At 46.6% G+C, this 27,529-nt stretch overlaps 1 protein-coding gene across 16 annotated transcripts in view; it reads left to right on the forward strand.

Annotated features, from left to right (window-relative positions):
• The window catches only part of DLGAP1 (DLG associated protein 1), a gene marked incomplete at its 5' end in the record, with an annotated part of 765,236 nt that extends 738,503 nt beyond the window's left edge, over window positions 1-26,733 (forward strand). For 13 of the 16 annotated variants that reach the window (XM_084779899.1, XM_084779898.1, XM_084779889.1 and 10 more), the window contains 3 exons: window positions 16,460-16,551; window positions 20,460-20,612; window positions 23,470-26,733. In XM_084779899.1, the coding sequence (XP_084636025.1) occupies window positions 16,460-16,551; window positions 20,460-20,612; window positions 23,470-23,679 (455 nt within the window). In that variant the 3' untranslated portion in view covers window positions 23,680-26,733. Of the gene's footprint in view, window positions 1-16,459; window positions 16,552-20,459; window positions 23,435-23,469 lie in introns of those variants that run through there. The other 3 variants (XM_084779894.1, XM_084779896.1, XM_084779895.1) reach the window with 1 other exon arrangement.
• Window positions 26,734-27,529: the final 796 nt, after the last annotated feature.

Genomic DNA, 27,529 nt, shown 5'->3' on the forward strand with positions numbered 1-27,529 from the left:
ATGTGTGTATGACCAAAGTTGTGCACCACCTGCATGCAGTGCCAGAAGCGACCAGAAGAGGGCACTCTGGTCCCCAGAGCTTCTGGGATTGGAGTTACAGACACTTGTGAACAACCATGTGAGTCTAGGACTCAAACCCAGGTCCTCTGGAAGAGCAGCCAGTGCTCTCAACTACTGGTTCTCAACTACTCCTTTTCTCCAGCCCCCACAACAATTTCTTAAAAATTAGATCCTCGTTCAGAGGACCTGAATTCCGTTTCCAGCACCCATATGGAGCTGCTCACAGGGCCTGTAACTCTAGCCCTGGGGGCATCTGAAATCCCTGACCTCTAAAGGCACTTGCACTCACATGTGCCTACAGCTTGTATTAAATATATATATTAAAATAAAACTAACCTGAGCAGTGGTGGCACATGCCTTTAATTCCGGCACTCGGGAGGCAGAGGCAGGAGGATCTCTGTGAAACAAGGCTAGCCTGGTCTACAGAGCAAGTTCCAGGACAGCTAGTACCACACAGAGAAACTCTGTCTTGAAAAAAAAAAAAAAGTAAAAATTTTAAATTAATTTTTAATTAAAATAATTAATAAAATAAGCATACTGGATCCAAGCTGAGTCCTAGTGGTAAAAACTTTGGATCCCAACACTATGGAGCCACAGGCAAATATGATCTCTATGAGTTCAAAGCCAGGCAGTTCTACAAAGAGAATTCCAGGTCAGCCAAGACTAAGTAGTAAGACCCTGTCTTTCAAAAAGAGAATGAGGGGGGCTGGAGAGATGGCTCAGTGGTTAAGAGCACTGCCTGCTCTTCCAAAGGACCTGGGTTCAATTCCCAGCACCCACATGGCAGCTCATAACTGTCTATAACTCCAAGATCTGACACCCCTACACCAATGCACATAAATTAAATAAAATATTTTTTTTTAAAAAAGAGAGAGAGAGTGAGTGAGGGAGAGAGAGAGAGAGAGAGAGAGAGAGAGAGAGAATGAGAATAGCATTTATGAGCTCAACAGGATATATTTAAGAATATATATTTATACCTAGACATATCTGAATGCAATAACAATTGATGACAAAAGAAGTCATAAATTTGGAGGACAGCAGGGAGGGGTATATGGGAGAATTTGGAGAGAGAAAGGGAAAGCGAGAAATGCGGTAATTAAAATAGAGTCTCAAAAATAACCAAAAAAGAGAGAAAAGCAAAAGGAAGGAAGGAAAGAATACCACTGTAAGTCATTTCAAAGTAGCGACTCTTAAGGAACATCTTTTTTTAGTTTGTTAGTTTGTTTTGTTTTTCAAGACAGGGTTTCTCAGTGTAACAGCTCTAGCTGTCCTGGAACTCGCTCTGTAGAACAGGCTGGCCTTGAACTCGCAGAGATCCACCTGCCTCTGCCTCCCAAGTGCTGGGATTAAAGATGTGTGCACCCACCTCACAGCTTGAAGGAACATCTTGGTGCCGATGGCTCCCAGCTCAGTCTTGTTAGGATGATGTGCTGGGTGTGGTACCCAGGATTTTTGTGCCTTGGTATCCGCAGGCTCTCTCTAGGCTTTCCAGCCTTACACTATGGTAGTCTCTGCTCTCATTTTCAGATAGGAGGAACGTTTTTTAGAGTTAGAAGTTGTTGTTTTTCCTTTCCAGTTTTTTGTTTTCTGGTTTTGAGAAAGGGTCTTTCTACATAGCCCTGGCGGTCCTTGAATTCAGCATGTAGAGCAGGCTGCCCTTGAATTCACAGAGTCCATCTGCTTTTAAAGGCATGTGTGCTGCCACTCCTGGCAAGAGTTTACTTCTCTTACTCTCCTTTATGTACCCAGCCCCTCTGACACATAAGACAGGATCAGTAAGTGTACATTTAAACCTTTGAAATATTTAATCTTATAAGACTTCAAAAATGTTTTATTTATTTACTTTATATGTATGAGTGCTTTGTCTGCATGTATGTCTGTGTACCACATATTTGCCTGGTGCCCTCAGAGGCCAGAAGAGGCGGGTTGAACCCTCTGGAACTGGAGTTACAGAAATTGTGAACCACCACGCGAGTGCTGGGAGTCAAACCCAGGCCGTCTGCAAGAACAGCTGGTGCTCTTAACCGCTTAAGCCATCTCTCCAGGCCCCAACTTTTCCACTTAGCAACACCTTTCTTCTAGTTGGGTAAAAAACACTTAGTAAGCGATGCCCGAGACTGCTCTGGCAGCTACAGCAAAGGACCCTAGACTGGCAGTCTAAGATCCAGACACCGATGGCGCCCACCTTCTCCCTCTAGCAAGGGACCTTCCTGAAGCCTTCTCGGGTGGGGGAAGGGTTACAAGAGCTCCCCCAGACCTCATTTAGAAGGTCACTAATCCCAGTCATGAGAGCCCCAACCCCACGTCCTGATCCCCACGCCCAGCGCCACCCCTCGGCCCACTCCCAGATAGGGTTCCTCTGTGTAGCTTTGGCTGCCCTGAAGCACGTGCCCACCACTACCCAACAATCCCAGCACACAGGAGGCAGAGGCAGGCAGATCTCTGTGAGTTCCAGGCCAGCCTGGTCTACAAAGTGAGTCCAAGACAGTCAAGGCTACACAGAGAAACTCTGTCTCGAAAACCCCAAAAAATAAAATAAATAAAAATAAAAACTCCAAGGATCAAACCCCCCTTGTGTGACGTGGCCTCCTCTGATTGGAGGATAGCTTTGGAATAGTCTTAGGTCCAGAGGCTAAACACAATTTTATCACACAAGCACTTGGGACGTGTCTCCATTTATTTTATGCCCCAAGTCATGCCTTAATCTGTGGTAACCCCAAATTTCTGAAGTTGGCTGGTAATTCCAGAGAGAAAACGTTGCCAATTTCAGATGAAATAAGTCCCAAGTTAGTGGTGGGGGAACCCAGCCCCGGCAGCCTCGGCAGCCCCCGCAGCCCCGCGCGCCCCGGAGAGCCTGCTGTGTTTGCACAGCCCCTGAGAGAGGACTGGACACTGTGTCAGGGGCCGTTGCCCTCCAAACAGCTCTCTGGCAGCATCTTGTCTAAGGTCACAAACAGAGAAGTGTCTGATAGAAGAGACACAGCGCGAATAACAAGATAATGACCCGTGTGCTGCTTGGCAAGACCCTCACATTTGTCCCTGGCTCCTTGGCAACTGCCCCCCTGTTCCGATGACAGACAGGCTCAGACTGAAGTTACAAAGGGCTTTCTCTGTGTCCCGAATTCTCTTATCCAACCTTTCTTTTTTTTTCTTCTCTCCTTTTTTCTTTCTACTTCCTTTCTTTCAAAAAAGATCAGTAAGGAAAGAAGTCAACCCTGAGTGATTAAACAAGCAGAATGAACTAATTGGCGACGAAGCTGTAAAATAAATGCATGTTTATTAGAAGCAGCACAGGAGGCGGGAGGGAAGGAGGGCGCGTGGGGGGGGGGGCAGGGCCCTGGAACCAAAATGTCTGGTTTGTATACTGAATCTCTGGGGGAAGGGAAGCCACGCCCCTAGGTAGAGGGAAGCCACGCCCCTAGGTAGAGAGCTGACCATGCCAGCCATGTCCTGCAGCAGAACCAAATAGGTTTTTTTCTTGCTTTTGTTTTTGTTTTGTTTGTTTGTTTGTTTGTTTTGAGCCAGTGTTTCTCTGTGTAGCCTTGGCTGTCCTGAACTCACTTTGTAGACCAGGCTGGTCTCGAACTCACAGCGATCTGCCTGCCTCGGCCTCCCTAACCCTGAGTGCTGGGACTAAAGGTGTGCTTCACCATGCTTGGGATGTTTGTCTAATAAAATTGTCCCTGAGCTTCCATTTGAATCAGTTTTTTTAAGTAACTATATTAATGAGCCCTAGGACCCCAAGAGGGGGTCCCAGTGCCCTGTATCAACACTATATGGTTCTGCCTTTGTGAAGAACCTCCATTAATCAACGGCATAGCCTGAAAGGAGGATGGTAGTCAGGGGCTGAAGAGACCAGAGAGGGAGACAGAAAGAGAGGGAGAAAGGAGGGGGTGAGGGGAAGGAGGGAGAGCCGTGGTTAGGAGTCTGATTGCTGAGTCAACTCTGGAACCAAAGCAGAGATCTGGGGGCGAGGGTAGTTAGAGTTATCTATATTAGAAGAGGAAAGATCCATCTCACTAGCAAAGCTTACTCACGTAGTAGTCACAGCTCCTCCCTGGGATACAGTTTTTGGTCCCAGACTGGAGAACTTGGTGCAGTTTACCTGGAGCCCAGGGGAGACAGACAACAAGCCAGCTGGCGTCGGGAGAGTAAGACCATAAATTCTTCCGGATGTGCCGAGCTATTATTTCCCCCTGATAAAAGCAACAGAGGCAGAACAAAGCCATTGGTTCTTGGTTTAGGCCTTCAGCCCTCCCGGTCAGTAGCCTTTGGGGCCAGATAACAGAATAATGTGAGTCTGCAGTGGGCGAGGCTTTCCTTCAAGCCCAGGCAGCTGGCAGAATGCTTGTGTCTCCGGCACTTGAAGGAAAATGACACCAGCTCTCCTCAGACAATGCAGCCCTTGTGTGAAACAGCTGTCCCGGGGAGATGGCTCGGTGCTGTTTGACAGTGGCTCGAATGTTACACGGCTGCGTGCCGGATTATCTAACAGGGAGAGGACCAGCCAGATGGAACTGAGCCCCCTCTCACCAGGGTGAAGCGGGCTCAGGTTTCCTTGGCTCAAGGATGAAGTGCCAGTTTGTTGTACTTAGTAATCTATCTTTGCCTCCTGACTCAGTGGACAACTTCTGCGTGGAACTCCCCAGGCTTTATCTGAAAGAGACGGATAAACAGCGTGTGCAGGAGGCAGATTAATTCCACTCCAACTTTGCCTGGCAATCGCATCCAGGGAAGTGGATCGCAGCCCCCCCATCCCCCCCAACCCCCCCCACACACACAGAAGGCCTGTGAGTTTGGACAGGGATCTAGAGGCTGCTGATGAAACCCTGAGTAAGCTTCGCCTGCTTCTAGGCTTGGGTTACGGAAGCTGTGCCTGGTCACTACCGTGACAAGCTATGAGTGCCATCCCTGGGTTCCTGTCCAGGGCTGCCTCTGCCACACTTGTGGCAGGTGGTAGGTGGTGGACAAAGCTGGACTCTGTGAGGCCTGACATTCGCTGGCCTGGGCGCATGGCTAAGTGGGGAGCTGCAGGTACATCTGGGCTGCTCTCAGTCTTACTGTCATCTTACCTTTAAAGGGAATCCTCAAAAGAGTTCCTTCTATTCCCCAGTGTGCATGCACACAAACACACACATACACACACGCACATATGCACACATACATACACACACACACATATACACACACACTGACATCTACACACATTCACACAGACTCGCACACACATACATATGTACACACACAGGTACACATACACACATATATACACACGTACACACACTCACATCTACACACATTCACACACTCAAACACATACTCACACACACCTACACACACACATACAAGAGACAGAGAAAGACAAGGAGAGAAAGCATACTTCAAATATTACTTGAGTATGACATTAAATATTTTACACATGTGTGATTTTTACCTTCCAAACACTCAATAGGACAATCGTATCTTAGAGGTCTATAGTTTTTGTGAATGCTATGCATTTGTTTGTAAAACTGACTCTCATTTCTAAAGGATAATGTTATAAAAAATTGTTTAGATTTCCTACAACCACCAGTATCCATCAAATTTTTAAGGTATTTCTCAGCCTAAAAAAAAGTTTACAAAATGAAATTTAGCCTGACACGCTCCCATATTTTAAATTATTTAATTAAATTATTCAGATTACAACTCAATTGTTATCCCATCACTTGTATCTCCTGTTCCTCCCTCCCTCCCTCTTTCACCCTGTTCTCCTCCCCTAGGTCTATGACCTCCTCCCCACTATATGCTCATAGGCTATCAAGTCTCATCTTGGTAGCCTGCTTATCCTTTCTCTGAATGCCACCAGGCCTCCCCACAAAGGAGAGGTGGTCAAATATGGGGCACCAGAGTTCGTGTCAGAGTCAGTCCCTGCTCTCCGCACAACTGTGGAGAATGTCCTGGTTTGTTTGGGTTTAGTTTTACATTTATTTATTGGGAAGGGGCGAGGACATGTGCCGTGGCATGTGTGTGGAGGTCTGAGGAAAACTATCTGGAGTTGACTTTCTCCATGTGGGTTCTGGGGATCACACAGGTTGAGTGGTGAGCATCCAGCCCCCTGAGGTTTCTTGCCAGCCATGCTTGCTTTATTGTTTTAGACAAGGTCTCGCTGGGGCTCGGGGCCCTCCTATTGCCTCAGCATCCCGGTGCTGGAATTACCAGGTGGGCCACCGTACCTGCTTTCGTTCACCTTTTAAAGATACCATCTTTATTTGTGCATGTGATACGCGATGTTAACAGTTTGGTGGCTGATGTACGTTTACTCAAAGTCTAGCCACCTTTAAAAATAGAACTCCTGGGGTTGTTTGGACTGGGGAAATTTTTGTGACTCTAAAGAAACTCACTATATTCGCCAGGCTACTCTCTAATTCCTGGGCTCAAGGCATCCTCCTGCCTCAGTCTAGAGTGACTGGGATGACATGCACGTAGCACCACATTCAGCCTAAACCCACTTTTTAAAAAACCTAAATGGAGAGCCGGATGTGATGGCGCACACCTGTAATCCCAGCACTCGGGAGGCAGAGGCAGGTGGATCTCTGTGAGTTCGAGGCCAGCCTGGTCTACAAAATGAGTCCAGGACAGCCAGGGCTACACAGAGAAACCCTGTCTCCAAAAACCCAAAACCAACAAAACAAAACAAACGAACAAACAAAAAGCCAAAAGAGGGGGTGGGAATGGAGGAGGACTGGAGAGACAGCTCAGGAGGCCCAGCACCCACGTGGCAGCTTACAGCTGAGAGACCTGACACTCTCACACAGACATGCATGCAATCAAAACATCAGTGTACATCACATAAAAAATAAATAAATTATATTAAAAACAAAAACAAAGCAAGCCGGGGATGCTGTTCAGCCTGCTTTACGTAAGCAGTAGGTTAGGGCTTCAGCACCGGCTGCATCAGGCATGGTGGCACGTGCCTGTCATCTGCAGTAGAAAGATGCAGGAGTTCAAAGGTCATCAACATCCATGAGATCTCTGCTCCCAGTGCAGAAGACGCTTCCCTGAGAATTCAGTTTTCTGTACGTTAGCAGCCACAGTTTTGATTCCTTCGAAAGGGGAAGCGGGGGCTGGAGACGTGGCTCAGCAGTTTAAGAGCACTGGCTGCTGCTCTTCCAGAGAGTACTGGTCCCTTTCCCAGGGACCACACTGGCTCACAACTAGCCACAACTCTGGGTCTAGGAGATGCACACTCTCTTCCACCCTCTGTAGCCACTGGGCTATACACCTGGCGTAGAGACAGACATGTAAACAGACACCCACACACATACAATAATGAATTAAGAAAACAAACAAAACAAAACAAGACAAAAACCCAGCAAGCATAGATGGACACAGCGTTTGCCTGGCATACGCAAGGCTGTGGCTTCAGTTCCCAGCACCACCTCTCACCAGCCAGTTGAGAGAACAGACCTGACTGTGTGACAGAGACGCGCTGTTGTGGGCCGCAGCTCCGGTCTGTATGTACATGGGACGTGTGGCCTCTGCGCCACAGATTGGAGTGACTGTCACAAGCATGCGTTCTTCAGTGCACAGATAGTCTCAGCTGAAATCATGCAGATATGGACTGAGGACAAATCCATGTGGCTTTAAAGTAGGAAGAAGGACTCCCCTCCCCCCTCCCCTTCCTGCTCCCCTTCCTGCGCCCCCTCCCCCTCCCTTCCCCCTCCTGCGCCCCCTCCCCCTCCCTTCCCCCTCCCCTCCCCCTCCCCTCCCCCTCCCCTTCCCCCTTCCCCTTTCCCCTCCCCTTTCCCCTCCTCCCCTCCCCCCACTCTTCTCTCCTCCTTTACCCCAAAATTCTGCACAGATAGTCTACAATCTTTTCTGTGATGGGCCATTCACTCCTCACGGCTTCGGGATTCTGACTTCTGCCTTTTCCTAGACCCTGGTAGTACACCCTCTCTGCTTCCAACCGCTTCCTGGTCAGGAAGGTTGGCAACTGAGACTACACAGGGGAATTTCTTGCTAAGATAGAAAGAGAGGTTAGTAGATTAGGGACTTAACTGCTTTTCCTATTTTTGACCTGAGAAAAAATGTTTGGGATGAGGATGTCGCTCAGATGGTAGAGTGCTTGCCTGGCACGCACAGAGCCCTGTCTCAATCCCAGCAACTGCATAACCCAAGGGTGAGCCCAGTATGAGGGAGGCGCAGGCAGCCGGATCAGGAGGTCAAGGTAAACAAATTCTGTATGTGTGTTCTACTCAGCGTGTGAAGTGCTAAGGTAGAGGCATGGTGGCTTTGAAATTGGGCACATCCGGAAGCAAGCTAGTCCCTGGGAGTTTGAAGCTAGCCTGGTCTGTATAGTAAGTTTCAGGCCAGCCAAGCCTGAGACTCTGCCGTAAAAAGTGAATTTTAAAAGGAAAGAAAGGCATTGAGCATTTCTTTAAGTGTTTCTCAGCCATTCGATATTCCTCTGTTGAGAATTCTTTGTTTAATTCTGAGCCCCATTTCTTAATTGGGGTTTGGTAGTGTTTAATTTCTTGAGTTCTTTATATATTTTGGATATTAGACCTTTGTCAGATGTAGGATTGGTGAAGATTTTTAGATGTCTTTAGTTATCAGAGAAATGCAAATCAAAATGACTCTGAGATTCCATCTTACACCCATCAGAATGGCTAGGATCAAAAACTCAAGTGACAGCACATGCTGGCAAGGATGTGGAGAAAGGGGAACACTCCTTCATTGCTGGTGGGAATGCAAACTTGTACAACCACTTTGGAAATCTATCTGGCCCTATCTCAGAAAACTGGGAATAGGGCTTCCTCAAGACCCAGCTATTCCACTCCTTGGAATATACCCAGAAGATGCTCCAGCACACTAGGACATATGCTCAACTTTGTTCATAGCAGCTATTTTCTAAAAGTCTCGGTCATCTGGGCATGGTGGCGCAGGCCTTTAATCCTAGCACTCGGGAGGCTGAGGCAGGCAGATCTCTGTGAGACTGAGGCCAGGCTGGTCTACAGAGTGAGTTCTAGGACAGCCAGGGCTCCAAAGAAAACCCTGTCTTGGGGGAAAAGAAAGAAAGAAAGAAAGAAAGAAAGAAAGAAAAGAAAAGAAAAGAAAGCTAGCCTGGTCTACAAAATGTGTCTAGTACAGCCAGGGCTACACAGAGGAATCCTGTCTTGAAAAACCAAAAACCAGGGTTGGAGAGATGGCTCAGAGGTTAAGAACATTGACTGCTCTTCCAGAGGTCCTGAGTTCAATTCCCAGCAACCACATGGTGGCTCACAACCATCTGTAATGTGATCTGATCTGTAATGTGATCTGTAATGTGATCTGTAATGTGATCTGTAATGTGATCTGATTAATAGCCAGGGGATTGCAAAGCATGGTTTGCATAGGTATCCTTCCCACAGCAGCCCCCGCTGCTTCTCGTTATGACGGATAATATTTAAATAAAACAATGCAACAGCTAAGAAAACAATGTAACATCTCTGTGGAGTGAGCCCTGAGCTCTCCACTTTCTGACCTTGGCTCAGCCACTCCGCCTAGGTGGTTCCCACAGTGCTGCCTCTCGCCCCATCCTGCCGGTGAATGTTTGTTTTTGTTTAGCTTTGCCTTTTCTGTTTTCAAGACAAGGTCTCCCTGTGCAGCTTGACTTAGTCCTAGCTCAGCCTCCTAAGGATGAGCTACCTCACCTGGTTCTAGAAATGGAAATGTTACTAAACCTAAAAAGAAGAAAGATTCCGGAGTGACTCAGAGGACACCCACTGCGTTAGGTGAATTGAGCCAGGCACAGATACTTACCGAACGCTTCTACCTCGTGAAGTGTATCTAGTAGGGAAATTCAAACCTGGGTGCAGTGAAACACAGCTGGAACGCCTGGTACTCTGCAGCCCGAGGTAGGAAGAATTGGCTGCCTTCAGGGCTGTGCAGTAAGACGCTGGTTAGAAATAAGTCAAAAATAAAATAAATAAGGCAAATTCGTAGAGTGGATCAAAGAGCAGAATGGAAGGAGAGACTTTATCCCAAAAAATAAACCAAAGAGACGGCTGTGGTGGCGCACACCTTTAAGCCTAACACTCAGGAGACAGAGGCAGGTGGATGTCTCCGAATTCAAGACCAGCCTGGTCTACATAGTGAATTCCAGGAACCAGGACCTAGAGGAGGAGGAAAAAGGAAGGAGAGGAAGGAAGAGAAAAGAAAACAAGGGCTGGAGAGATGGCTCAGTGGTTAAGGGCACTTGCTGCTCTTGCACAAGACACAGGCTCCACTCCTAACACCCACATTAGGAAGCTCACAATCCCTCGAAACTGTAGCTTCAAGGGATCTGATATCCTATTCCGGCCTCCACGGGGACTTGCACACACATGATGCACACACATACACACATTTAAAAAAAAAAAAAGAAATCAATTTTTAAAATGGAACGAGAAAAGAAGGTTAGAAGGGAGGAAGGATGCCCAGGCACACGCCTTTAATCCCAGCACTCAGGAGGCAGAGGCAGCTGGATCACTGTGTGTTTGAGGCCAGCCTCATCTACAAAGGGAGTGCAGGACAGCCAAGGCTGCACAGAGAAGCCCTGTCTCAAAAAACCAAAAGAAAAGAAGATTTATTTTTTTTTAACTTTATTTATTATGTACAGTGTTCTCCCTGTATATATGCCTACATGCCACAAGAGGGCACCAGATCTCATTACAGACGGTTGTAAGCCACCATGTGGTTGCTGGGAATTGAACTCAGGATCTCTGGAAGTGATCTTAACCTCTGAGCTTTCTCTCCAGCCGTATTTTTATTATTTTTAAGGTTATGTATCAGTGTGTGGGTGTGCACATGTGAATCGGGTGCCTGGAGAGCTTGATTCTCCTGGAGCCATAGTAATAGGCACCTGGTTGAGGTGCTGGAAGCCAAACCCAGGTCCTTTGGAAGAGCTGTAAGTGCTCGTAACCGCTGAGCCATTCCTCAGACACGCACGTCGTAAATAGAAGGAATTCCATTGAACATCAGGTGCTGCTGTCATTTGCTTCCGCAAGAAGAGCTGCACAGCAAACACAAACAGGCGGTATATAAGTCACGCGCAGTGGCACAGCGCATGCGCAGGGGTACGGAACAGAGAGAGTCAGCCCTGTTTGTCCTAAGGAACACAGACAGCAAACACTGCTCCCCACGTGTGTTAGCTTTCTGTGGCTGTGACAAAAATACCTGAGGAAGAGCGCTCAGTAAAGGAGAAGGTTCCGTTCATGGCCACTTAACCATGTTGCTTGGAGCCCCAGGTGGCGCTGTACATCACGGCTGAGGAGGTGGCTGACCTCATGGCAGCTGGGAAGCAACAGAGAGAGAAAAGCACTTAGGTACCAGTGTCCCCTTCTTGGCTCCCTCCTGGCACCCCAAGTTCTTCCATGCAGGCCCAGCTGCCTAAGTGTCTACCACCTTCCAGTGGCCTCGTAGGCCTCCAGGGGACGGTCGGTGTGCCCGTGACAACAGCGCATGTGGCTGCAGGTAAAGAGGCTGACTGCCCAGGACGCCAGGAGCAAACAGTCTTCTAACGCTGTCTGTCACATCAGCACAGTGTCTCAGCTGTTAGAGGGAGGGGACCAACCCAGTGTGCTTTCCTGTGCACTTTTTTTTTTTTCATTTCTGAGTTCATGGGGTTGCAGAGTTGACTCAGTGGTTAAGACCTCTGGCTGCCCAGTTCGATTCCCAGCTCCCACATGGCAGCTCACATCTGCCCAGTTCCAGGGCTTCTGGCACTGCCACACAGACATGCATGCAGGCAAAACACCAATGAACATAAAATTAAAAATAAAATAAAGTATGTATACTGAAACAGGGTCTCACTGTGTAGCACTGGCTACTCTGGAACTTGCTATGTTGTAGGCCAAGCTGCCTCAAATTCTCCTGCTTCTCTAAATGCTGGGATTAAAATGCATGACCACCATCTCCAGCCCTTTGTGTGCATTCTATTTCTTATAATACTCATTTATTTATTATTTATACAGTATCAGCCTGAATGAGTGCCTGCACACCAGAAGAAGGCCCCAGACGTCATTGTAGATGGTTGTGAGCCACCATGTGGTTGCTGGGAATTGAACTCAGGACCTTTGGAAGAGCAGACGATGTTCTTAGCGTCTGAGCCATCTCTCCAGCCCAACTGTGTGCATTGTAAAAGGCTCTTAGTTCTCACTTTTCCAGGACCAGAGGGTACCTCAGTGGCATCAGAATTAGGCCAGAAAAGCCTCTCTTTGTTTTAGCTCTGATCTAATATTTTCCTCAGGGGAGGAAAAGGGATGGATCAAGAGGGAAGAATTCACACTGGCGTAGGACTGTGGGGATGAAAACTAAAGTTGGTTCCTTCAGGGAGAGCATACATAGGGACACTTGCTTTCTTTGAATGGAAAATTATCAAGTCCTTGAAAATATTTTTATTTTATTTTTTAAAAAGATTTATTTATTGACTATGTATATACAGTGCTCTGCCTGCAGGCCAGAAGAGGGCATTAGATTCCATTACAGATGGTTGTGAGCCATCATGTGGTTGCTGGGAATTGAACTCAGGACCTCTAAAAGAGGAGATGGTGTTTTTAACCTCTGAGCCATCTCTCCAGCCCAAAAAATTTTTAATTTGTTTCCAGATTTTAAAATAGTGTAAAAATAAAATAAAAAAATAAAAAATAAAATAGTGGAAAAAATTATTAAGTAAGTAAAAAGATCATGCCGTGGTGGTCCACCCCTTTAATCCCAGCACTTGGGAGGCAGAGGCAGGTGGATCCCTGAATTTGAGGCCATCCTGGTCTACAGAGTTCTAGGACAACAGGGGCTATTACACAGAGAAACCCTGCCTCATAAAACCAAAGAGAGACTCAGACGCACGTGCCATTGAGATGACTCAGCAGTTCAAGGTGCCTGCTACTAAGCCTAATTGCCCGAACTCAATCCTTAGGGCCCTCAGGACTCTCACCACCAGGGGGAAAAAATTCTTTTAAGTTGTCCTCTGAACTCCACACATACTCACATGCACATATACACAATAATTTGATGTGCGTAGGTATAATGCAGTAGGTAGATAAAAATAACTAAATAAAAAGCACTGGAATTATAAAACTGTGGCTATTTATAAGTGAATATTAGCCCAAGGTAGATCTCCTCTGAGATGCTCCACCCAGTGGGGGATCGGGACAGATCCTGGGACTCTCGGGGGGACTCTGGGTGAAAAGCTGCAAGTTATATGGAAGAGTTGAGGGGTGGAGGGATTGGGGGGGGGGTGTGTGTCAGGAGCTCCACAAGGAAACTGTCAAGGCCTGTGGATCTGTACCTAGGAGGGCTGCGTAAACTGATGCACCAACCAAGACAGTGCATGCAGTAAACCTAGACCCCCTGTTCAGATCTAGCCAATGGACAGCTTGTTCTCCCCATGGGGAAGGGGAGAGCTGGGACTGCCTCTGACATGAGCTCTGGTGCCCTCGATTGATCACTTTTCCTTGGTGGGGAGTCCCTGTGGGACACAGAGGAAGGGGAAGAGTCCTATCCGGATGAGACCTGATAGGCTGTGGTCAGCCGGTGAGGGAGGGAGGGGAATAGAGCAGAGAAGGAAGGGAGGGTGGGAAATGGGAAGATAAGATGGGTGGGGTGCGGATTACAATCAGGATGTAATGTGAATAAATTATAATAATAATAAAAGAGAAGAAAAAGAAAGCTGTTGCTATCAAGACAAACTATTTAAGCCACAGAGCAGACTTTCACATTGTAGCTGAAACTCCAGGACATGTTTTTTGCTCTGTTTTCTTAGCAGGGAGAGGAGAAACCCCGTGTTGTCTGACTCCACTGAAGGGGTCTGCTTCCCCCTGCTTTTAACTTGTGCAAAGCCCAAGAGGGCAGGACCTCTGTCTTCTAACCACTGCCATATTCCTGTCTAGTGAACCCGCCTGGCATGCTTGTGCCCTCACTAATATTGCTGACAGAGTAAATGAATCTGGAGCGGAAAAGGAAGCAGGCAAGGCCTGTCCCTTCCCTATCACTAGATTCCACCGGTTCTTTCAGGCTCCTCTGACCTTGATGGCCTTGGCGTTGACCTTGAGGACCAGGCCTCAGCTTCAAGGTTAATTACCACCTTACTGCAAAACAATAGTGAATTCAAGAGTGGCCTTGGAAAGATTGTGTGTCTGTGTGTGTGTGTGTGTGTGTGGTGTGTGTGGGCCTGCCCCAGAACTTTCTAGCATTTCATCTGATTAACTGCAAACCCCACAGAAGTGTTTCCCTCCCTACCCCATTGAGTGTTGGCCTGGGACGTTATAAGCAGAGCCCAAACTTTAGCACGATGCATCTGTCTTCTGTTTCTCCCTTCATGATCAACTTTTGACCATTGGCTTTTTGTTTTGTTTTGTTTTTGAGACAGGGTTTCTCTGTGTATCCTTGGTTGTCCTGGACTTGCTTTGCAGACCAGGCTGGCCTCAAACTCACATCGATCGGATCTGCCTGCCTCCTCTACCTCCCCTGGTGCTGGGATTAAAGGTTTGCACCACCAAACCAGGCTGGCATTTATTTTTTAAGGAGTATGTGACACTTTCAAGCCAGGTGTTGTGGGATCCGAGTAACACACACACACACACACACACACACACACACACACACACACACACACACACACTGGGGAAGTGGAGGTAAGGTGGACCAGGGATTTAATATCATCTCTGACTACATTATGAATTGGGGATCACCCTGTGCTACAGGAGCCTTCTTTTGAGGGGGCAGGGTGGTGGTGGGGCTGGGGAGTGGGGGGCAGGGGGGTGTGTGGGGCTGAGGGTGTGAGGCTGGGGGTAGGGGGTGGGGGGGTGGGGATTGGGGAGGTGCCTCTCTCCAATCCTCTTATGGTGGTCGCCCACATCACATTCAGATGTGGCCGAGACCTCTTAGCTCAAAGTTTTGACTTGTCAGTCAACACTTGTCAAAGAGGCCTGAACTCTGAACTTGAGGCTCACCCTATGCACTTTACTTTTTACAAGAAAAACAAAAACCAAAAAACCAAGTGGTGCTTGGTGGTGGTGCACGGCCACCTTTAATCCCAGCACTCTAGAGACAGAAACAGGCAGGTTTCTGCCTGTATGAGGGCAACCCAGTCTTAACTGATTAATAAGGAGAGACCTCACTTAACTGACTTTTCCACTGAAAGAGGAAAAACAGCAATGGTCTGAGAGGATTTTAAAACCAGACTAGGGAAAACAAAGGTTTCCACCTATATAAGGGCTTGGAGTTGCAAGTCAGGGGGACACTATGACTTGACAGAGGCTGCAAATGCGTGTCCCCAAGTAGTCAGGCATGACTGGGACAGGAATTCAGGAGTGCTCTGACGTACAGGTGCGGACGCTGAAATATTTGAGCAGAACCGAGATAGAATGTTTATCATGAACTCCCTAGTCCAGCCCAGCACTGAGACTCCAGGACAGCAAATTACTAGAAAGCCCTGGGCCATGCCTGTGGCTTGCTTTGTTTGCTTTTTCCTGACTTGGCGGGTGGGGGGGCAGCTGGTTAAAAAAGAAGTGTGAGTTCTTTAAATTGAGCCCAACGGTGAGATTTCTTCATCCTACTCTGTCTCTTGCAGCCAGAGTTCCCAGCCTAGCCAAGCCGCCCCCTGGGGTGGGGGGGGGGGTCTGGGTTCTCTCTGATCTTCCCTTGTGGAAGGTTTCTGTACCTGACTGCGAAGCAGCCTAGGCGTGACAGAGCTCAGCTGAGCAGCTGCACGGGGCTATGGATTCTGGGGGAGCCCTGGGACACCCAGACCTGGGTCCCTGCTGAGGCATTCCAAGGCATTTACTGAAACCAGAAGCAGCTCTCTTGTTAGTAGGAAAGAGGGCTGCAAAGTGGAAAGTCGGACTGGCACTGGTGTTCCCTAGGCAACAGGCTGAAGCGCATCACTCCCTAGCAAATCCGCCCGTCAGCAAACTCCAGTGGCTGGACTCTGGGAAACCCTGGGTTCTGGACTGGACAGGGAGAGTGCAGGGAGATTCCTCTCGCCCAGGTAGCATCGCTCTTCTTGTTTTTTAATCTAGATTAGAAAATCAAGCCAGCAAATCAGGCTCACTGACTATAAAGCTGAAACTAGGAAACACCCATGAGATTTGCGTGCACCGCGAAAGGAAGGCTGTTTGTCTCTCCTTAGGGTACATACAGCACAGAGCCGTGCGAACGGAAAACTCTGGTTCTCCCAAGAAACAAACACAAGGAACATGGGTTTTTCCAAGTCGGCTTTATGCTTGAACCCGGGATTCCCGGGTTTCACGGACCAACAATAGCACCCACGCGGGTGGGCGTGGGCACGTGGTTGGTGCTGTTTTCCCAAACCTTGACAGCTTAACTTTTTCCTCCACTTTATTTACCAGATTGTGTTTCAACAAGGAAGCGTCGTGTAAACATCTGTGTCTCCTCTTTCCAGTTCTAGGGAAAATCCGAACCGCGGTGGGCAGTGCCCAGCTTCTCATGGCGCAGAAATTCTACCAGTTCAGAGAGCTCTGTGAAGAGAACCTGGTAGGTGCCATCCTGTCACTGTGACTCTGTTAGCGCAGCCCGCCCGAGAGAGACCTTGTCCTTAAGACAGGCCAGCCAAAGCAAAACTCAGTTTGAACCGAGCTAAGTCAGGCTCACTGGAGTCTTTCGCAGATGAATCCGGCTTCCATCCCTCCCACCCCCATCCCCCCCAGACAGGGTTTCTCTGTGTAGCCTTGACTGTCCTAGACTCACTTTGTAGACCAGGCTGGCTTCGAACTCACAGCGATCCGCCTGCCTTTGCCTCCCTAGTACTAGGATTAGAGGTGTATGTCACCACCACCCAGCCTCTGCTTTTCTTTAAATAAATTAATTAATTTAAAACAAAATGCTTTATTCCACGCTTAAATAATCTTAGGGCAGAATCAAGTTAAAACTCCATTTCCTGGTCTCTGTATTGAATTTTTTCCATGTTCCTAGATTTTATATGATGCTTTTGATCTTATTCTCATTAAAATAAAGAGCAAACCTAAACACGGTTACAAAGGGGATTATTTTGGCACTTTCTAAAATATTCATCAGCAACTGTGTCTCCTGATCAGAGTTTTGTTTTATTGTTTTTTTGTTTTGTTTTTTGTTTTTTCGAGACAGGGTTTCTCTGTGTAGCCTTGGCTGTCCTGGACTCGCATTGTAGACCAGGCTGGCCTCAAACTCACAGGGATCCACCTGCCTCTGCCTCCCGAGTGCTGGGATTAAAGGCGTGCGCCACCACTGCCCAACCAGAGTTTTGTTTTCATTCAAGGGCCAGAGGTTGAGGGAATCACACAGTGTCGATCAGACCCCCTGAGAGGAGTGAGTGCTCCATCTACCTCTGACATACAAAAACAAAGGAAAGAAAACGCCTCAAACAGCAGCAGCAATAATGATAGAATTTACAGAGTTGACGAAGGTGAAATAAAGGGAGAGCCTCTCTGAGGAGGCTGCGTCCTCCAGGAGTGACTCCGAGCGGAGCTTCTACCGCTCTGCTCCATTGTTGGTCAGGCTGACTCTAACACAAAGCAACCAAAAGCACCTCTCCCCTCAGAGACGGTCTGGTTTAGCCTCCGTCACTCCACCCTGACTCAGAATTGAGATGGCTAGCTTACACTCTCTGTGTCTCCTCTACAAAATGGGGCCAGGAGATTCCTTTGGGGGCCAAGTTGCCCATGACATAGAGTTAAGCGTAGGCTACTGAACTATAGGTTGAACATGCCCAAAGCAAAAAACAAAAACAAAACAAAACAAAACAAAAAAAACTCCAAAGCCAGAAATGCTGTAAAGTCTGAAACTTTGGGGACACCGAGGCATCGATAATGTATACACCTGGCCTCATGTAACACGTCACTGTCAAAATACAGGCACACTAAAAACATATGTAATTACCTTCAGACTCTGTGTAGGAGGCATGTATGTGACAGATATATGAATTTCACATTAAGACTAGTGTTCCGTCTCCAAGATATCTCACTGTGAATAGGCAGCCTTCCCAAACCTTAAGAAGTCTGACAGCTCAACATTTGGGCTGAAGGGTCTCAGATAAGAGACACGCAATCTGCAGTCTTCCCTTCGCTGGTGATGAGATAAAGGCAGCAGCAAAAACCTGTGACCCAGAAAATGTCACCGAACTCCAAAATACGAACTGTTTACTTTTCCTTTGTGGATAAGGCTAACTATAGTGTGAGATCATGAGCTGCTGAGAGGCGCTTTGTCAGAGCTGCGGTCTCCTCCTCTGAGTGTTGGTCTCTTCGCTCGTTTGCTTTGGGTCTGTTGTTGGTTTTGGGGACGCGGTCTCAAACTTGAAATGCTGCTGTTTCAGCTTCCTTGCTGAGGGGATTGTGGGCGCTTGCCACCACTCCCCTTAGGGACTGTTGGTTGTAGCTGGTGTTGACTATGTCAAACTATTACAAAGAACCCCTTTTGTTCGCTCAAGTATCACTAGACTTATTTTTAAATATTTTGTCGTATTTATTTTATTTTGGTTTGTTTTGGCCAGTGCTAAAGACTGAACCCGAGGCCTTCAGCACCACTAAGCCACATTCATTCTCATCCCTAGAACAGGTTTTAATATTGAACCAAGCACTAAATAACCGCAAAATTTGGTCCAGGTGGTGACGGCGGCAGCGGCGCACGCCTTTAATTCCAGCTCTTGGGAGGCAGAGGCAGGTGGATCTCTGTGAGTTCAAGGCTAGCCTGGTCTACAAAGTGAGTCTAGGGCAGTCACAGCTACACAGAGAAACCCTGTCTTAAAAACCAAACAAACAAACTAGCCAAAAAAAAAAAAACAGAAAAAAACAAAACAAAACAAAATTATCAATTCCAAAGAGTCTCATAACTCCGAGTAATTGCAGAGCTACATACACAGCACAGCAAGCACCTTTATTTGCACTTGTTTTGAACAAGGTCAGTCACTCTGGGTCACCCTCAGGTGTAAGTGTTGCTTCCAGCCTTTAGACAATGAGACAATCATCAGCCTTTGCACTTCCTGAAATCCTGAGGGTACCACTTTTCTTAGGGTTAACCTTAAACGTACACGCTGGCTCCGGTTATCAAAGGACACGAGGGTCTACAGTGGTTTGTGATGCTAAGAAGTAGCTAGAAATGGCACTGGACAGGCTGATGGATAGAAGGGAGGGAGGCTTGCTGTGTGCTTATGATGCCTTCAGCTGCTTTTGCAGGTGGTGGTTGGTGATGGCAGTGACACCAGACTGCAGGGACAAAGAAAGTCAGCTTTTGAGCACAGATGATGACGCGCACTTGCAGTCTTAGTACTCAGGAGGAGGTGAGAGGTCTCCAGGCCAGCACAGGTTACGCAGCAAGCTCTCAAGCAAACAAACTAACGAAAGTCAGTTCTTGAGTCGATCAGCCAGCTTCCGTAAGGTACTTTGTTCTTTGGCTGAAGAGATGGGTCAGGGGTTAAGAGCACTGGATGCTCATACAAAGGTCCTGAGTTCAATTCCCAGCAACCACATGGTGGCTTACAACTGTCTATAATGAGATCTGGTGTCCTTGTCTGTCCAGTGCTTTCTTCTGTCATGCAGGCATATGTGCAATAGAGGGCTTATATAGATAAATAAATATTTTTTAAAAAGTAATTGAGCCGGGCGTGGTGGCACATGCCTTTAATCCCAGCACTCGGGAGCAGAGGCAGGCGGATCCTGTGAGTTCGAGGCCAGGCTGGTCTACAAAGCGAGTCCAGGACAGCCAAGGCTACACAGAGAGACCCTGTCTCAAAAAAAAAACCAAAAAAAAAAAAAAAAAAGTAATTGAAGCCAGGTAGTGGTGGCATACACCTTTAATCCCAGCCCTTGGGAGTCAGAGGCAGGCAGAGAAAGTAACCGTTTCAGCGACTTGGTATGTGTCTCTGTGGTTGGTCATTTGCTTCAAATATTTAAAACCCAGATCAGTCTCTAGCATCAAAGAAGCCTCGGCACACAAAGTATTTTGAAAATACCTTGCTGTTTAACTAACTCTGTGCCCTAGTATTTCACTTAGCAGTGGTCTTAAAACTAACCTTATTCCGGAATTTTCATCTATTCTCTGAATAAACTGCATGGGTGAACTTGTAAATGAAAAGGCGGTATTTTCACTTAAAAATGGCGTTTTTTAAGTGCATCCAGGAAGAGATAACACATGAGGGGATTTTTCAAATATTTAGACTCCACTTATCAGACCACACCAACCACTCTGTCAGAAGGACAGAGAAATTTTATAGCCTTGGCATTTAAAGCCCATGGGCTGGAATGGGGCATCTACAAAATTGCCATTTGTAGCCTCGCTTGTATCTCTTATGGAAAAGCCAAAAAGAACTGAGCCTGCTTAGGTTCTTTGAATGTTTGAACCTCTGGGTTTCGGCCCCGTTTGTTGCCGCTGCTGCCTCTAAAGCACAGATGCTTTTCCTCTCTCTTGCACAGAATCCCAACGCTCATCCGAGACCCACCTCCCAGGACCTGGCAGGGTTCTGGGACATGCTTCAGTTGTCCATAGAGAATATTAGCATGAAATTCGACGAACTTCACCAGTTAAAGGCCAATAACTGGAAACAGATGGATCCTCTTGACAAGAAGGTAGAACAATGTAGATTTTGTATGGTTCATTTAAAAGCCTGCACAAGCGCTGGACAGTCTAAGTAGGCGCTGCACTCAGGCCCGCTGTTTGCGATGTGGAATGGAGCTGGCGTCACACTCGTTTCATTGTAACGAATGTTTGCATATTGAGCACTTGGGGCAGCATCTGTACTATGTGTCAGGCATATATATATATATATATATACATATATTTTTTTGGAAGAAAAACTTGTCTTTGTGAATTGGAAAGTGGGAATGTGGCTTTTCTTTACCTTTTTCTTTTCTTCCTTCTTTCCTTTCCTTTTTTCCCCTTTCTTTCTTTCTTTCTTTTTTTAATTAAACTTTAAGTTAAAGCACATCAGACGCTGAAGGGAACTGCCTTCAATTTTGCTTTCTAAATTAAAATAAACTGTCTCTTCAGTGCACGGTTCCATAGAGCCAGAGTTCTACCTCCTTCCACCCTCAGGACGTGTTTATGAGAGAAAAAAAAATGGAGCCCCTAAGAAGTAACTAACTGACAATCATCTCATAAGCACAGTGGCAAAGGAGTCACTAACGGTCAAGTCTAAAACGCTCTCTGCGAGGCTTACAGTCATCAGAAATGTTGGGATTTTTTTTTTTTAACTTTTGATTGGTTGCCTGAGAGGATATTGTTCCCTGCGATCTTCATAGAACAGTTTAGAAATAAAGACTTAAATTATTTTAATTCACCAATAATAATTTCACATTTGATTACTGTGATTCCACCAGGCTTCTATAGGTATCTAATGTCCACCTTCCCAGGCTGATTTGTCCTGTATGACTTTTTAAATAAGTTTTGTTCTTCTATGACCAGAGGCCAAATAGTTCAAAGCGATACCTCTGAACATGAGGGATGGCTCTTGCCGTGCAGCATGGAGAGAGCTTTGCCCTTACGGGTCTCCTGACCCATGCAGAGCTAACCGTAATCCACTGTTGCCTACCGGTGGGCACCTAGCACAGACCCAGCCCCCAGGGACCATCTACAGGAGGGCAGTGCTGTCACGGCTGTCATGGGCCTCCAGTTCTCTGGCCATCCCACTGGGCGGGCTTAGAACCAAGCTTGGGAGTTCTGCAGTGTGTGTGTGTGTGTGTGTATGTGTGTGCGCGCGCTCGCGCACTTATTCTGAGGAGCCAAACGCTATGCTTCATCTAGTTCTCTTTGTGTGTGGAACTTCTCTGCTGGCAAGGTTTTAAATTGGTCTTAAAAGTATACACACGTGTGCACAGGCTGGAATTTTAGTACTGCTCCATCCGATTTCTCACCTCCTGATTCTTTAACATTATTGTTTTTTTTTTAATAATAAAGTGTGCAAAGAAAGAAAAATGGCTAAAAAGTTTCCAATATTCATACTTTTAAAAGTATCCATCAGTCACCCCCACAATGCAGACTTCTAAATGTCTGGAAGTCGTTCCATGTGACTTGTTGGTAGGCCACCTAATAATAGCTATTAGCTTAATTTTTACATTTTTAAAGATGCATTTTACCTCAATCAGAGCTTTTCATCATCTTATGAACATGATGGGGTTGGCGGGGGGAACAAAACATAATGAAGACACTGTGGCGGGAGACTGTTTGCAGTCCGTGTTCTTCCTCTTTGTCCTTTCAGAAACACAGGCTCCACTTTAAAACGACCATGGGCGAGTCCAGGTGTCATAATTCTTAACTCTGCATTTCACCCTGGCAAGCAAGAAGGCACCGCTGTGCGAGCATCAGTCACAGACGACTTGGTGCCCACTTGAGAAGTGTCATGCTTGACTGCACACGGCAGGCAGCAGGGTCTTCTATTTAAAATGGAAACGCGGTGGGGGGTGGGGGGGTGCTTTTCAAAGCTAGAAAAGGTTGACACCTTTCTCCTAACTGCACCCTTTGCTGGTTAGATGCCTTTCTTTCCTGCTCGCTCATCACCCAGTGGCAACAAGAGGCTGTATTTTGCAGTAGGATAGAAAAGATCAAAAAATTGTTTCAAGGATTGCTGATAAGAGGGATGGCTTTTTTTTTTCCAGTCAGTCCTGTGTTCAACTTCAGTAACGTGGTTTCTCTTGGGATTGCCTTCTGGGCCACCAAAAACAAGTGCGAGGAAACTCTGGAAAAGTCTTTCCCAAACTAGGAAGTACCAGAGTCTCCCTCCCTGGCGACCCTGTGCAGCCTATGGCTGTGCGCTCCTGTGTGGTGTGCAAAAAGGGTGTGACGCACAACGGCACCATCGAGGCTGAGGAACACAATCTTGTAACTTCACCTGGCTACTTAGGAATGCGTGCAAGGGGGCGGGGGGGGGGGGGCTCAAGGGCCCACGGAGAGGGTGCGCAGGGCTTTTTAGTCTTGGACCCAACCAAGCCCCTGCCCGATTGAGAGTTCTAACCGATTCTGTAGCTCTCCCAGCCCATCCCTAGCACCAGGGAGTCTGGAGTGTGCACTGCGAGGTGCAGGGAGCCTTTTGAGGGGTGCTTTTTAAAAGCTCACATCCTGCCATGGGAAGTCCTGGTTCATCTGCGATCCAGCTTTACCATCCATCGGCTTTAAGCGTAAGAGATTATGTGTTTTGTTTTTGTTTTTTGTTTTTTTCTGAATCTTTTGAATACCCAAGCCAAAGCAATGAAGAGGAAAGCATACACACACACACACACACACACACACACACACACACACACACACACACACACACACACACACACACACACTCTGTGCAGATCAGAACTAACTAACCGTCCTTAGGTTTAAAAAAAAAAGGCAAAGCAGAATTGTGAGTGTATGTGTTCGAACTACTGACCTCTCCCAGTCTTTCCCAAGCTTGTCCTGAGAAGCCGTGTAATGTCCTGAACCTTCTGCTTTGATCAGGAGCGAAGGGCCCCTCCTCCAGTGCCAAAGAAGCCGGCGAAGGGCCCCGCGCCGCTGATCCGGGAGCGCTCGCTGGAGAGCTCGCAGCGCCAGGAGGCCCGCAAGCGCCTGATGGCTGCCAAGCGCGCCGCGTCGGTCCGCCAGAACTCGGCCACCGAGAGCGCAGAGAGCATCGAGATCTACATCCCGGAGGCGCAGACCCGGCTCTGAGCGCCGCCGCCCTCGAGGACCGTCCCGCCTCCCGTCGCCCCCCCCCTCCCCGCCCCCTCCGTCTCTGAGCTCAGTGACCGCCACCGTCGTGGCGTAGTTGTCCACCTCGCAGGAGCCGTCCCCAAACCGCCCCGCTCCCTGGACCACTTTGCCCATCTTCTCCACCGAGCTTCGCTCCCCTGTCCTGAAGCCTCAGTGCAGACATCCAAACCCTTTACTTTTCTGGGCCAAGCGAACCCACCTGTGTAGAAACGACACCTGTAGGTCACTCACCCTCCTCAGTTCTCTCAAACTAGTGTGTCCCTAGAACTCAGCAATATAAATCAATAGGGTATTTCAGAAACCCCGTATCACAACAGGGGGATCCTTTGGGACTTAACCGTCTTCCACGCGAAAGAAACGAGGGCTCCGACTCCCTTTATTTGCCCCCAAACGGTTATTTTTTACAAGCAGAGAGCGCTTTATTTCTAATCCCAGAAATCACACCGTCTCATCGGAATCAGTGGTGACCAAGAGAGAGGGGAGACCAAACTGGCCTAGGGTTGGGGTGGGATTGGGGGAGCTGGGTGTGTAGGAGAGAGGGGCGGAGAGAGCAGGTACCCTGCACCGGCGCCCTCGCAGCTGTACAAACTGCCTCACTGGTACTTCATCAATCACAGCTTCAAATGTTTCAATCAGCAGAAGATTGTAAATTTGATCTTTCAGGGAAATTAATCTATTCTGAAAGGCAATAAAATGAAGAAAGTTAAGGCAGAGGAAACACCGATGGCTTAAGATCCTATATATAAGGAATCTATTTATCTTATTAAGAAATTTTAAACCTGAAATGTTTTATCAACTTTTCTTGTACTCTGTGTATTATAATGTCATGGCAGTGGTTTTTAAATGGGAGGGGAAGGAAAAAAAAAGACTTGGTTCTGTAAGTTTAGCGTCCATCCGGGTAGACCCACTTTAGTCTTCACCCGCATAAGGATGCCTCTTACCGAGTTCACTTGTTCCCCAGCGCGGGATTTTTGTTCTATGTCAAATGAATAAAATAAAAGGTTTTCTACCCAGTTGACAAGCTGCCTCATTCCAAAGAGCTGTCCTTGATCCTGAGGTCCCAGGTAGAGAGAGAAGCCACGTGGTTGTGCATAGGGGTCAGGAGCTACCAGGAGGGAGGAAAGTCGGCATTCCTAAACGCTGCTGCTAGAAATCAAAGCTTCTGGTTAGACACAGGCTTTCTGTTGGCTTGCATGGTCCAGGTGGGCTGTGTGCACTGGCATCCTGCTGAAGTCTTCAAATGCCCTTACTTGTAGCAGTTTAAACATTCAGAATGTGGTGATCTGAAAGGATCAGCCACATAATATGTCAAGCTTGCAACCTAAAAGAATTAGAAATTTGCCATAGAAAAATAAATGAAAGACTTAAAAGAAAAAAATGCTTGCACCAGAGATGCTTTTTAAAAAATTCAAAAACAAACAAACAAAAAAAACCTCTCATAGCCAGGTGCTAATTTAATTTTCTTTACAAAATTAAAGAGAAGTGATGGGTTCTGACAACCAGTATTTTCAGACATATTCTAAAACCACTAGAGAATTTGCTACCTCTCAGAGCCATTGGCGTTCTGAGTTACCTTTATCAACAGGGCACAAATGTTTACTGCTGTGGTTTACAAGAAAAGGGCTATAACTTATTTTAAAACAAACAAACCAATAACAACAACAGCAACTTTTAAGTAGGGCCGACAAAGGCAGTGAGTGCTTTGTCAAACCGGAGCAGAGATTTTTGAGCTTCAAGTATTTGCTAGTTTCAAAAAAAAAAAAAAGGATATACTTTTCCTTTGCAGCAAGGAAAGCTAGCATGCCGTGTGCAGGGGGAAGGGCGACCGTCCGCTTGGGCAGCCAGTGGTCACGTTCATCAAGGAAGACTTGGCTTTCACAGCAAGCATCGTCCATGAGACCCACTTTGACCCACTTTCACTGCTACAGCTCCCACCCTGAGGTCAGTTTCTAAGGGGATCCAGACCCTCCTACAGTGTTTTCTTTTGGGAACTGATTTAGCCCAGGCTATTTTAAAGAGAGGGAAGAGCAGGCCTGTTTGCCTTGTCTAAGTGAATGGCATTTGTATATTCATACGCTATTTTTGGTAAGAATTTTAAATCTTTTAGCTGAATGTCTGCAGGGCATCACAAACCTTTGCCTTCCTGAAAAACACAGTTTAAACTGTGCAAACACTTTATAAGAAAAAAAAAAAGCTAATTATTGACGTTAGGGCATGACCCCACACAATATAGCTTGTTATCCACTGGAACCGGAAACTGACACCTGTGACCATAATCTTTGTCGCGTTATTCTTTTTGATGTAATTTGTAGAGATGTTTTTTTAGTTCATAATGAACAGTGTACGTACCCTGAAAATTACTTATTTTGTTTAACTTTGGTATAAAGGTGTTGGGCATTTTCTTGGGGCGGGGGTGGGGTGGGGGTGGGGGGAATTACAAAAGAAGTTTGTCTCCCTCATCAAAAACAACAACAACAAAAATACATTCAAAGAAATTAAGTATTTATTATATTTTTTGCAGATGTTTCCATACAATTCACATAACCTTTTTGTAAAGAGAGATGAAGAAATGGATTAAAGATTTTTAATATTTGAAATGGTAAATAGAACTAATTTATTTGTAATATATTTCTGTTATTTATAGATGTTCCCTTAATGTTTTACTGTGCAGTATTGCTTAGTTTAACCCTTATCCTTGTGAATTTACCATTTCTTTTTTAAGAACCTGTCTAGATGCATATTTTAAATAAATGGAATGTAAATCATTAGCATATCTGAATTCCCTAATGTAATTTTTAAAAATTATTTTGGTTTGGGGAAAAAAAGATTCATTTGAAAGCCTTAAGATGGAGAGATGGGGAAGATTTTTATGGCTTTCTGAATTGGTATTTAATAGGCTTATTAACCTAGATTGTGTGTGGACAAAACAAAACAAAACAAACATGTAAATAGATGAATGTTTCCCATACTGTAAAAAGAAGGAATTAATAAAATAATCAATGCACTGCTTTTCAGGCCTGTGTGTTTTCACTGAAGCCCCAGTGTTCCAAATCTAGGTGGTTGTCTTTGGAAGTGGGTAACTCAGCGACTACCAGGTATGCCATCTTTCGCATGTTCACTGTAACGGCGCACTATGCTCCCTACCCGCTGTGTAACGGATTTCAGAGTTGGAAGAGCCGGAGCCTTTTACCCTTGATAATCACATGCTTGGAGTTTTGATTCAGGTTCCTACCACTGCACTGTGCTGACTATGAGGTACGTGTTGTGAAGGGAGCTATAAGCCCCCTTGCAACATCTATATTTTAACCACTTTCATATCTTTGCACACACCCGACGCTGTGTCTCCCACACGGTCTTTTATTTTATTTTATTTTATTTTATTTTATTTTTTGAGACAGGGTTTCTCTGTGTAGCCTTGCTGTCCTGGACTCACTTTGAAGACCAGGCTGGCTCTGCCTCTCAAATGCTGGGATTAAAGATGTGCACCACCACACCCGGCCTCCCACACAGTCTTAAGAGTAAAATCAGGACTGAGCTTTGTGTTTCTAACTCCATCCCCAGAGTGATTTAAAAAAAAAAAATTTAAAAAATTAGGACCTTTGAGATTCAGAGCTGAGCACACGCGGGGATCTAATCCACCCCCACCACAAAGGCAAAGGGAGGAAGAAGTGAAAAATGACCAAGTGTTGCTCACCGGCCTGGGTGTAGTGCCTTCAATAGCACCTCTGTCGTGCTTTGTGTAGTTCACCTGGGTCATTACTCGACAACTGCCATTTTCACCTGGGTTTTACGCTTACAAAAATGGACT

This window comes from Acomys minous, assembly GCF_964271855.1.
Source record: "Acomys minous genome assembly, chromosome: 4".
NCBI lineage: Eukaryota > Metazoa > Chordata > Mammalia > Rodentia > Muridae > Acomys > Acomys minous.